The sequence below is a fragment of the Orcinus orca genome, chromosome 3, assembly GCF_937001465.1.
Source record: "Orcinus orca chromosome 3, mOrcOrc1.1, whole genome shotgun sequence".
Classification (NCBI taxonomy): Eukaryota; Metazoa; Chordata; class Mammalia; order Artiodactyla; family Delphinidae; genus Orcinus; species Orcinus orca.
The window spans coordinates 97,051,375-97,064,129 of record NC_064561.1 but is presented as its reverse complement, the minus strand read 5'-3'; the positions used below and the strand labels follow the sequence as shown (position 1 = coordinate 97,064,129).

The 12,755-nt window shown below is 38.8% G+C and overlaps 1 protein-coding gene across 1 annotated transcript; it reads right to left on the bottom strand.

Moving 5' to 3' along the window:
- Positions 1-9,624: 9,624 nt before the first annotated feature.
- On the bottom strand, positions 9,625-12,083 carry LOC101271249 (heat shock protein HSP 90-beta-like). Its single transcript, XM_033423746.2, is given in 2 exon segments — positions 9,625-11,536; positions 11,539-12,083. Coding segments are annotated over 2 exon segments (2,175 nt in total). The 5' UTR covers positions 12,020-12,083; the 3' UTR covers positions 9,625-9,842.
- Between the last annotated feature and the right edge of the window lie 672 nt (positions 12,084-12,755).

The window sequence follows — 12,755 nt, the reverse complement described above, 5'->3', positions numbered from 1 at the left end:
ATCTAGGAATTAGGCAGTAAAGAGTCAATATTATAATAGTGCATTAGTGTCAGCCCTTGCTTGGGCTACTGAAACGGCCTTCTTCTTGTCTCCTTAGGGCCTCTTTTCCAAACTTCACATCATGTCCCTCTCCTATTCCCAACCATCCAGTGGCTTCCCATTGCAACTAAAGTAAAACCAAACTCCTTGTCGTGACCTGCATGCTCTACAGGGTCTGGCCCTCCCCACTTCTGTGGCCTCATTGTCTATCATTCTCCCTCTTGCCTGCTCACTTTGTTCTAGCCACCATGGTGTTGCTGTTCCCTGAACACTGTGAGCTTGTTCTACCTCAGAGCCTTTGCCCTTCCTGGTAGTCTGATTTTTACATGACTCACTTCCTCCTTCTAGTTCCTTCTCAAGTGTCACTTTCTTCAGATAGGACTTCCCTGATCACTCTCCCTCTCTCCCTCACCTTAGCCTTCCCCTGCTTTATTTTCCTTCAGTGGAAGAATAATACCACCTAATAATTGATTATCTGTCCTCCTCAAGCAGAATATAAGTTCTATGGAGGGTTGGGACTTTGTCTTGTTTACTCCTGTTTCCCTAGAACCTAGAAACATGTCTGATTCATATTAGGTGCTCAATAACTAGTTGTTGAATGAATGAAAGAATAAAGCAAAATTCAGTCAATCTGGTGTCTTTATTCCATCTCTTTTATATGTGGCAGTGTGCCAGATACCTAGAAAGTAGCAGTATAAACCCTAATGAGGCAGTCTTATTGACACTAACACATTGGGTTTTTTTGACATACATGATTCTCTATTTTTTAAATAGATATTTGATTTTAAAAAGTCTCCCCCAAATTGTCACTAAAACAAAAATGATCAGATAAATGATAGCAGTTAGATGTCTTTAGTATTTACATAATTTTTAGAAAACAAAAAATTAGCATCAGATTTTCCTATAATAGATCTGTGAAATTAATTGCTTTTTAATATATATTTTTAGTTGAAGTATAGTTGATTTACAGTGTTGTGTTATTTTCTGCTGTACAGCAAGGTGATTCAGTTATACATATACATACTTCTATTTTTTTTTTTTTTTTTTTTGCCGTATGAGGGCCTCTCACTGTTGTGGCCTCGCCCGTTGCGGAGCACAGGCTCTGGACGCACAGGCTCAGCGGCCATGGCTCACGGGCCCAGCTGCTCCGTGGTATGTGGGATCTTCCCGGACTGGGGCACGAACCCGTGTCTGCATCGGCAGGCAAACCCAATATACATACTTCTTAATATTCTTTTCCATTATGGTTTATCATACCATATTGACTATAGTTCTCTGTATTATACAGTAGGACCTTGTGTTTATCTATTCTATATATAAAAGCTTACATCTGCTAACCCCAACCTTCTACCCCATTCCCCACACCAACCCCCTCCCTCTTGGCAACCACCAGTCTGTTCTCTATGTCTGTGAGTCTGTTTCTGTTTTGTAGATAAATTCATTTGTGACATATTTTAGATTCCACATGTAAGTGATATCATATGGTATTTTTCTTTCTCTTTCTGACTTACTTCACTTAGTATGATAATCTCTAGTTGCATCCATGTTGCTGCAAATGGCATTATTTCATTCTTTTTTATGGCTGAATAATATTCCATTGTATATATGGATCTTCTTTATCCATTCATCTGTTGATGGACATTTAGGTTGTTTCCATGTTTTAGCTATAGTGAATAGTGCTGCTATGAACATAGGGGTGCATGTATCTTTTTGAATTATAGTTTTGTCTGGATATATGTCCAGGAGTGAGATTGCTGGATTGTTGGCAGCTCTATTTTTAGTTTTTTGAGGAAACTCCATACTGTTTCCATAGTGGCTGCACCAACTTACATTCTCACCAACAATGTAGGAGGGTTCCCTTTCTGTGGAATTAATTTTTTTTTTAATTATTGGAGTATAATTACTTTACAATGTTGTGTTAGTTTCTGCTGTACAATGAAGTGAATCAGCTATATGTATACATATATCCCCTCCCTCTTGGACCTCCCTCTCACCACCCCACTCCATCCCACCCATCTAGGTCATCACAGAGCACCGAGCTGAGCTCCCTGTGCTATACAGCAGGTTCCCTCTAGCTATCTATTTTATACATGATAGTGTATATATGTCAAACCTAATCTCCCAATTCGTCCCACTCTCCCCTTCGCTCCCTGTGTCCACATGTCTATCCTCTATGTCTATGTCTCTATTCCGGCCCTACAAATATGTTCATCTGTACCATTTTTCTAGACTCTACATATATGGGTTAATATACAATATTTGTTTTTCTCTTTCTGGCTTACTTCACTCTGTATGACAGGCTCTAGGTCCATCCACATCTCGACAAATGATCCAATTTCGTTCCTTTTTATGGCTGAGTAATATTCCATTGTTTATATGTACCACATCTTCTTTATCCATTCATCTATTGTTAGACATTTAGGTTGTTTCCATGTCCCAGCTATTGTAAATAGTGCTGCAGTGAACATTGGGGTACATGTGTCTTTTGAATTATGGTTTTCTCTGGGCATATGCCCAGTAGTGGGATTGCTGGGTCATATGGTAGTTCTGTTTTTAGTCTTTTAAGGAACCTCCATACTGTTCTCCATAGTGGCTGTATCAATTTACATTCCCACCAACAGTGCAAAAGATTTCCCTTTTCTCCACACCCTCTCCAGAATTTACTGTTTGTAGATTTTTTGATAATGGCCATTTTGTCTGATGTGAGGTTGTATCTCATTGCAGTTTGATTTGCATTTCTCTGATAATTAATGATGCTGAACATCTTTTCATGTATATATAGGCCATCTGTATGCCCTCTATGGAGAAATGTCTATTTAGGTCTTCTGCCCATTTTTTGATTGGGTCGTTTGTTTTTTTGTTACTGAGTGAAGTCAGACAGAAAGACAAATATCATATGGTATCAGTTGTATGTGGAATTGAAAATATGATACAAATGAACTGTTTCCCTAGTGGCTGCACCAACTTACATTCCCACCAACAGAGTAGGAGGGTTCCCTTTTTGTGGAATTAATTCTTAAATGAAGCTAATTTTACTGAGAAGTTATTCAAGTTACCAAAAAGAACTTGTCACCTATGTCAAAAGAGGATCTGCATTACTAAGCATGGGTGATATTTTGTCTGCAAAACAACTCTAAGGCATAGAATATTTAGGCTGCAAAAAGAAGAGTGTAAATAATTAAGATGTAAATCCAATTATGGCTGTCTCCATTACAGTTCTTTTTTTTAGTAATAGAAATATACTGTCTCCTCAGTTTATAAATGAAATTGCATCCAGATGCAAGCAGGTAGAAGAAGTTCTGAAAAATTCTTGGTAAATAAAAAGCAATTCATTAAACATTATTCCTAGTAATACAATATCTGATTCAGTTTTGCAACTACATAGAATCCCCAAATTCAAAATATAATAATATAAAAATATTCTATTTTGAAAAATATTAAGATAACTCCCTAAATTTTTTTAGTAACAATAAATAATCTTTAAGCTAAAGTATATTAAATACCTTCTTCTTTGAATTGGAATTAGGAATTAAAAGAAGTAGGGCTTGTTTTTTTCATAGTAACTTAATGAGTCTCCCAGTCTGTTATTTTTCTAAATGCTCATTAGCTTAATTCTTATTTATTATTTTAAAAAATCATTTTGATTTGATCATTTTTTTCACATTATTATATTATAATCAATGATAATAGCTGTATCTATTAAGTGTTTACAATGTGCTAGGCACTATACCTAGCATATTCGAATTACTTAATTAATACTTATGGGCTAGCCTTGGAACCCAGTCCCCATTTTTAATACATTTTCAATGGAAAAATGGATTCCAACTTTAAAAGCACTGACTTACAAATGAAGTTTTTTAATACGACGTATTTATAAGTGACTGAATTGGGTGACTGCAACTTCTAATGAATGGAAATCTATGCAGCCTGACAAAGTGAGTTAAATCAGAATAACCTTTGTGTGCAGGAAAATGTAGAAGCTCTTTCACATTTTATTTCCAAATAGAATTCTTGGCATTTGAAGATATTACGGCTGTCAACATTGTCTTCTGCATATATGCAAAGCTACAAAGTCTGATACATGCACGACTTGCAGTTACTTTCACAGTAAGCATCATCCATGTGAATTCAATCTGTTGACTGTAACGTGGCAAAGTACTTTACTAGCAATGCCCCTCTACCCTCTGTGCTAAAGGTTGCCTTTGCTCAAATAGTCACACCATCTCAGATTGCCACAGCTGCCTGGGTATTCTGCTGCTGCTCTGTGTACACATCTGCATCGGTATGATTCAGTGAAACCTTGTTGGTGTTCTTCTGTTCACTCTTGCCTTGACTCACCACAGGCTAGCTCACTGTAGGAAAGTCATTTTGATGGAGAACCCCAAATGTCCTCAAAGTGATATGGTAAGATGGAAACTTATTCTTCTGGCATGCCAGGCTGAATATACTGGACATCTGTGGTTTATACTGTTCAGCATCTATTTCCCTATATTGAGGTAAAACCATGCTCCTTTAGGGGAACCACACTCTTCTATTGATGTAGCTGAGGCCCGTGATTCTGCTGGGGCTGAACCTTCTTCTGGAGTCAGTGGTTGGTATATGACATATGAGAGCAATATGCCCTGGCCAGAGAGACTAGTTCAGAGGTAGACCTGAGGCCCAAGCAGGCCAGTCACAGCCATAAATGTCAGTTTAGGACTTTCTGCCAGAACCACTGTGAAAGAGAAACTGTCGTTGTTTTCTGGGGTTGCTAAGTCTAGACCTTCTAATAGCTATTCTGCCACCACTTGAGATCAGCCTGGGAATGAAAGCAACATGAGGGTAAGCCAATTGGGAGGTGGAAAATATCCAAACTACATTGTTTGAGTACCTAGATCTAGCTTCACCTGAAGCCAGTAGTGAACCCTAAATACTACACTAGCTTAAGTTACATTAGCTTAAGTGAATTGAATTGGTTTCTGCCTTTTGCAACCAAAAGAATCCTGAATAACACAATGGGAATGACCACAGACTGAATCTCAAGAGCAGTTTTATGGCTGTATTTGCCTTCCCAAAGAGGTAAACAGTCATTTTGAGGACTTCAGCTAACATAGAGGAGCCCGCAAAATCAACTGTTGACATGTTCCTGAAGATCAGCAAGTGTGTTGCATGTTCCTGGTGCTGTGTTTCGGAATTCTGCTTTGCTGTCCTTTATACTTTTCATAAAACTGGAGAGGCAGAGAGCAATAATCTGGGAAGTGCTGGTGCTATATCATCTTGCCAACTCTATAATCTTGAAACAAATCTTAGTATTTGGTTGAAAAATATAGTAATTAATAAACAGAAGAGTTCCCATGTGATGGACATGCTTTTGAATTTAGGTTTTGCTCCCCAGATCATGGTCAAGTCACTAACCTCTCAGCCATAGCTGCCTCATATTTAAAATAGGAACAATAATAGTCCTGCCTAATGGGGCTTTTTAAAATAAAATTAAATGGGTTAATTTAGGTAATAAGCTTGGAACAGTGCTTGGGTATAATAAGTACTCAAGGACTTCCCTGGTGGTTAAGAATCCGCCTGCCAATGCAGGGCACACGGGTTCGAGCCCTGGTCTGGGAAGATCCCACATGCCATGGAGCAACTAAGCCCATGCGCCACAACTACTGAGCCTGCGCTCTAGAGCCTGTGCTCCGCAACAAGAAAAGCCACTGCAAAAAGAAGCCAGCACACCTCAATGAAAAGCAGCCCCTGCTCACCTCAACTAGAGAAAGCCTGAGCACAGCAGCAAAGACCCAAAGCAGCCAGAAATTAATTAATTAATTAATTATTTTTAAAAAGTACTCAAAATACTTTAATATTAGGCATCACAACATATGGCCCCAGAATGGAACCCTGAATTCTCGCATCATGACACCATCCTCATCATTTTCTTCAGCCATATCTGGACATGGTCTGACAGCCCAAGGTACAAACACAAGACCCTAGGCTAGACCTTACCATGTTTTCAGTTTCTTGTAGGTTAATGCTTAATACAGAAAAGCAACAAACTATGACTACTGTATCAGGATTGTATTCAGCCTTGAAGAAATTTCCATTTTTCTATGTTCACTTAGACCAGTTTGTATGATATGAAATCAAATTGGCAAGAACTCTGCCTAGTAAAAAAAGACATTTTCTTAGACCACATATGCCTTTAAACATTGTTATTTAAAAATTTGTTATTTCCTGGCAAAGATATGATTACAGCATTACAAGGAAGATATTGTAGTTGCACAATAGGTTTCGTTCAGCTGTCTTGAAGCAAATATAATAGATGTCTAGTGTAAGTACAACCACATGTTATAATGGGAAATTAAGTAAAGTATGTAACATCTGAAATTGGTCAGAAAATCAGAGAAAGTTTGGCACATTTTTAAACCATTCTTTTTTGGCTTGTATTGCACAATATGAGCTTCTATTACAGAAACGAAATTATTAGAGAATGAAAATAAAGCATTAAAATAATTTAGTGAAGACTTTTTTACTGAGGTAATTCATCTCAGTTTCAAGTAAATAATTACCACATCTCTCACTTTATGGCTGCTTTTAATACTTTTTCTGCCTCTTTCTTTATTTTCAGATGGTCAGCTATCAAATGTTACAATGGTCAGAATGCTTGAGTCTAGAAGCTACCTCTTTCAATTTCTTGCTTCTATTCTGCAGTGGAGAGAGGAGTTAGATTTTCTCTAAATTAACAGTGAATAGCCTCTGAGAGTCAATTTTCTCATGGTGAATTGGATGATCTTAGCATAAAGTATTTACGATTTTCCCCCCCCCGGATATTCAAAGGCTGCTTGTTGCTTACTTCTTGTTTTCTCAACCATGTCCAGATGAGGATGTGACCTTTGGTTAAATGAAGTACTTTTATAACTAATTTTAAATTTCAGGGGCTTTTTATACAGCTAAGCTCTGCACTTATGCATAATTTATTTTCCCTTGCTCACTACCTTGTTCATGACCTTTCAGTGAGGGTGTTCAGTGTCAAGAGGAACAAATCCATATTCTATATTTTGTATTAGTTGTTCTAAACTGACCCCCTCTTCCTTCTCTAGCCAATCCAAGACAATCATTGGCCTTATCATTGGTTCCTAAATATACCCTGCTTGCTCTTGCCCTTATGCAATATTTATACAGTTGAGTTACATTTTCCAACATGTCTCAACCCTCTCATGTTCCCAAGCCATCTCACAGCCTAATGTTTCCATGACGCTAACTCTGGTCCATGTGAATCACTCCACATTCTAATTGTCTATAACTGCATAGACATTCCCATGCATTGGGGAGCTGATCAAATACTACCACTTATTTTTCTCTATTTGGGAGAATACATGTTTATTATCTCTAAGTATGTTATTACCTGCTTTGAGCAATTGTACATTCCTTATTCAGCACAGAGAAGAAAAGAATATTATTGTCTCTTTTTACATTCTTCCCATCATCTTGTCTTATGTCTGGTAGAAAGGATATGACATTATTCAGTGAGGGATGATGGAGAAGCACAGGAAGGCTGGTGATTTGAGCAAACTTGTCGACCTTTCTTTGTTCATATCTTTGTTTCTCCTGGCACAAGCTTTCTTTGTTTAAAGGTGTCTGGATGTTGTCATGCTACCTCGAAGTGGGTAGGAAAAAGTGATTCCTTGATCAGTCACATACACCTGTGAAGGGATTTAAAGGAAACTTGGCCTCCAAGATCTAGTTGAATACACAGAAGTTGAGAGATAAGGTCCATCCGTACACAAAAGGTGGTTTCAGGCATTTTTTTTTTCAGATAGAGGATTTCTTGTTTCAAACATATGGTCCAGATATATGACTAATATAGCTCTCTAATCATGAAGGCTTCATATTTCCAACTACAAAAGAACATCTTTTTATAATTCTGTTATTCCCACCTCAATCTTTATGTTTTATCAAAGGGAATCTTTTCCAATATGTTTCTTCTCTGTTCTGAAACCACTTTGTTGGAAAATTTGCTCTATTTATTTTTGTACATTCCAGATGAAGGTTATTTTACTCTTATTCTAACCACTTGTCAATGAGTCACATAAATCCCTTGGGTTTTCCTGACCCAAATTCCAAGTGGTTTTTTAAAATCTCATAAAATGGTAAACACTTATTAGAGATGAACAAAATCCTTCCTGGAAGTAAAATTTATGTCATTAATTGGATAACCCAACAGAGTCCCCACTTAATAATTCATGGAACCCAGCAAAAGATTCAAAGGTATCTGGGTTGTTTGGTTACAACAGGATGCTAATTACATAAGGTCAGAAGAGCCTCATTTCAGCCCAGTTAGTTTATGCTGATGAAATTTCTGTTCTAAACATGTACACTATTTTTTTTGCTGTAGGCAGTGACCTCAACGAGCCACCTGCTCTGTCAGGAAGGAAGAAAACTGAGTGGCAACCTCACCACTGTGAGTGAAGTTTCAAAGTGAAGAGCTTACATTTCTGTAGGTGCAGGGTCAGTGTATGTCAAACCATAGTCATTTATTTCTAAATAATCTCAGAAATTAAATATCTCTATAATGCTGTGTTCCAGTTTATGTTGACCCATGACCTTTCTCTTCCTGGTGCTATAGCTAGTTTACAAAATGACACAAGGCATCAACCTGCCATATTTCATTACCTATACTCCCACACACTTCCCCAAAGCTTCTTATAAAGGAGAGTTAATTACAGATCTAACTAACTACACAAAGCTGACACATATAACATATAAAAAGCTTTTTGTTGCCAGATAAATGCTTTCTCAGCTGTAGTCATATTGAATGACAAGTGGTGATACCCAAGAATGGCTAATTACAGGTGTGATTCCCAGTGGATTATGGTGAAGCTGTGCTCTGGACTCACCTCATATTTCAATGCAGAGACATAAATTTGAATTAGATAAAACTTCTTACATACCTATTACAGCTAAAAACTTACATTTCATGACTCAAAAGGGCAAATGATTAGTATAAACTGCATTTTATATTTAAAATACATTAAATAACAGGATAACACTGGCATTTGACATTCTTGAAATTTTATACAAAGAGATATCTGATATTTTCTCACTTACTTCCCACCACTTTCTTGTGAATAACGTGTTCCTTCACAAGTTTTTGGTGGAGACTTGAAAGTTTGAAGGAAAAATGTCATATAAAAGGAAAGTTTTAAAAAATAACCCAAATCTTTATTCTGTTCTGGTTAAAGAAACTTTTAGGATCCTATTATTCTGTGGACGTCTGGTGGAGAATTACTGTTTCTAACTATAGTGTTTAGATTGTTTATGTTTTCACTTCCTACTCTCCAGTGTCATCACTTCCTACTCTACTTGTCCGAGTGTTCATTTATTCTTTGGTTGTAGAGGATCGCGATTCAACAATCATAAAGTAGGCCAAGCTTCTCATAATATTAATTTTCAGTGGGGCCACACGTGAAAGCTCTCCCATGGAAAATGTGTATGCCTTGTTAAGAAAAGGATCTAATTGCAAAAGCTTACTCTATCAACAATTTCGGTGTCTTTTTTTTTTTTTTTGTATAAAAAACCTGCATCATCTTTATTTTGCATACTTTAATTTCAGAACAAAACAAACAAAAAAACACACACAACATTCAAACCCCATGTCAAATGTGGAAAGGGATAGGGCTTGAGGCCCCTATATCCTGCTTTAGACAGAAGGACAGAAATAAAATCACTAGACATCAGCAGAAGGAACCAAGTAGGCCAAGGCCACTGGGGCTGCTGCTGGGGGAGCCATGGGGACACTATACAGAGGGAACAAAGTCTGCAGGTAGAAATTCCTAATCTACTTCTTCCATGCAAGAGGCATCCTCATCACCCTCAAGGTGGGGGTGGATCTCATCAGGAACAGCAGTACTGGGCTCCTCTGCTGTCACTTCATCTTCATCAATGCCCAAGCCTAGCTTGATCATGTGGTAGATGCTGTTGGAGTGGGTCTGGGGATCCTCAAGCGAGAAGCCGAAAGAGAGCAGTGCAGTTTCAAACAGCAGCACCACCAGGTCCTTGACGGCCTTGTCATTCTTGTCTGCCTCTGCTTTCTGCCGCAGGGTCTCCACAATGGGGGGGTCAGTATTGATCTCCAGGTGCTTTTTGGCCATCATGTAGCCCATGGTCGAGTTGTCCTGAAGTGCCTGGGCTTTCATGATGCTCTCCATGTTGGCAGTCCAGCCGTAGGTGCTCGTCACGATACAGCAGGGTGAAGACACAAGCCTATTGGAGATTGTCACCTTCTTCACCTTCTCATCCAAGATCTCTTTCATGAATTTGCAGAGGTTCTCAAACTTGGCCTTGTTCTCCTCCATCTTCTTCTTCTCCTCCTCATCCTCAGGAAGCTCCAGGCCCTCCTTGGTAACCGAGACCAGACTCTTCCCATCAAATTCCTTGAGCTGCTGCACACATTACTCATCGATCGGCTCTGTCATGTACACCACCTCGAAGCCCTGCTTCCGCATTCACTCTACAAATGCAGAGTTGGCAACCTGCTCTTTGCTCTCACCAGTGATGTAATAGATGGACTTCTGGGTCTCCTTCATGCGAGACACGTATTCTGAGAGAGAAGTCATCTCATCTCCAGACTGGGAGATGTGATAGTGCAGCAGCTCAGAAAGGTGTCGCCAGTTAGTGGAGTCCTCATGGATTCCAAGATTTAGATTTTTAGAGGACGCCACATGGAATTTCTTGTAGTTCTCCTTGTCTTCTGCCAGCTCCGAGAAGAGCTCAAGGCACTTCTTAACAATGTTTTTACGAATGACATTCAAGATTTTGCTCTGCTGGAGCATTTCTTGGGAGATGTTCAGGGGAAGGTCTTCAAAATCAACCACACCACGGATGAAGTTGAGATATTCTGGTATTAACTCATCACAGCTGTCCATGATGAACACATGGCAGACATAGAGTTTGATGTTGTTCTTTTTCTTTTTGTTCTCAAAGAGGTCAAAAGGAGCCCGATGAGGGATGAACAGCAATGCTCTGAATTCCAACTGACCTTCTACAGAGAAGTGCTTCACTGCCAAGTGAACTTCCCAGTCATTTGTAAGGCTCTTACAGAACTCTCCATATTCTTCCTGGATGATGCCATCCGGGTTTCTGGTCCAAATGGGCTTGGTCTTTTTCAGTTCTTCCTGATCAATATATTTCTCCTTGATCTTCTTTGTCTTCTTTTTCTTATCCTTGCCACTATCATCCTCCTCATCTGAGCCCACATCTTCAATCTTAGGCTTCTCCTCATCATCTTTATCTTCCTCATCTTTCTCACCTTTCTCTTCCTCTGCCTCATCATCACTGACTTCCTTCTCACTTTCCTTCTCCAGATAGAGTGTGATGGGATAACCTATGAACTGTGAGTGCTTCTTCACCACTTCTTTGACCCACCTTTCTTCTAAGTACTCTGTCTGATCTTCCTTAAGGTAGAGAATCACTTTGGTACCCCACCCAAGGGGCTCACCATGGTCAGCACGTACAGTGAAGGAACCCCAGCAGAAGACTCCCAGGCATACTGTCCATCATCATTGTGCTTTGTGATCACAACCACCTTCTCTGCCACTAGGTAGGCAGAATAGAAGCCAACACCAAATTGCCCAATCATGGAAATGTCCGCACCAGCCTGAAGAGCCTCCATAAATGCTTTAGTACCAGACTTGACAATGGTTCCCAAATTATTTACAAGATCAGCTTTGGTCATGCCAAAGCCTGTGTCTACCAGAGTCAGGGTGCGCTCCTGGGGGTTAGGAATGATGTCAATTTTCAGCTTTTTACCACTGTCCAATTTGGAAGGGTCTGTCAGGCTCTCATAGTAAATCTTGTCCAAGGCATCAGAAGCATTACTGATCAACTCCCGAAGGAAAATTTCCTTGTTGGAATAGAAGGTATTGATAATAAGAGACATGAGTTGGGCAATTTCTGCCTGGAAAGCAAAAGTCTCCACCTCCTCCTCTCCATGGTGTACTTCCTCAGGCATCTTAAAGAATAAGAATTGCAGATACTAGAGAGCTGAGCGGGCAAGGACTGACTCAACCTCACTCGCCACACAGGGGTGGACGGGGGTGACTCAAGAGCTCAGGTGTCTTTTTGACATTAATTATTCCATTAAATTTTTTCAAACCAATTTTTCAATAAGCAATACATGCACATAGAGTTTTAAGAGTTATAAAAGTTACATACAGTGAAAAGTAAGCCTCCTTCTTACTCATCTTAGGGCAACCACTGGTACTAACATTCTTTGTATCCTGCTAGAGATATCCTATGCATATATACACACATAAAAAGTCCATCCACTTCTATATACAAACTTCAGCATAATATATTACATATTTACACCTTGCCTTTTCATATAACAATATACCTTGGAGATCTCTATATTTAGCTATTTTATTGGCTTTTATGGTGGTATAATATTCCATTACAATTCTTAAATACACAAAGGACTTATGACTTTTTAAAACATATTTAAAATGAAAAAACATTGCCTTTCCTGGTAATCAGAATACATGATGGTTTATTTTCCTATTCTTATTTTGAGTATTTTTGTGCAAGAACCTCAATGGAACATGTTTTCTTATGCAAATGGCACACAAATAGAATGTGGTTTCCAGCACTGACACTTTTAGGGAAGTGACTTTGATGTGTTATTTAAACTCTCTGAATATGAGTTTTTTCATTCATAAAATGGGTAGTACATCTCAAAGGATTGTTGG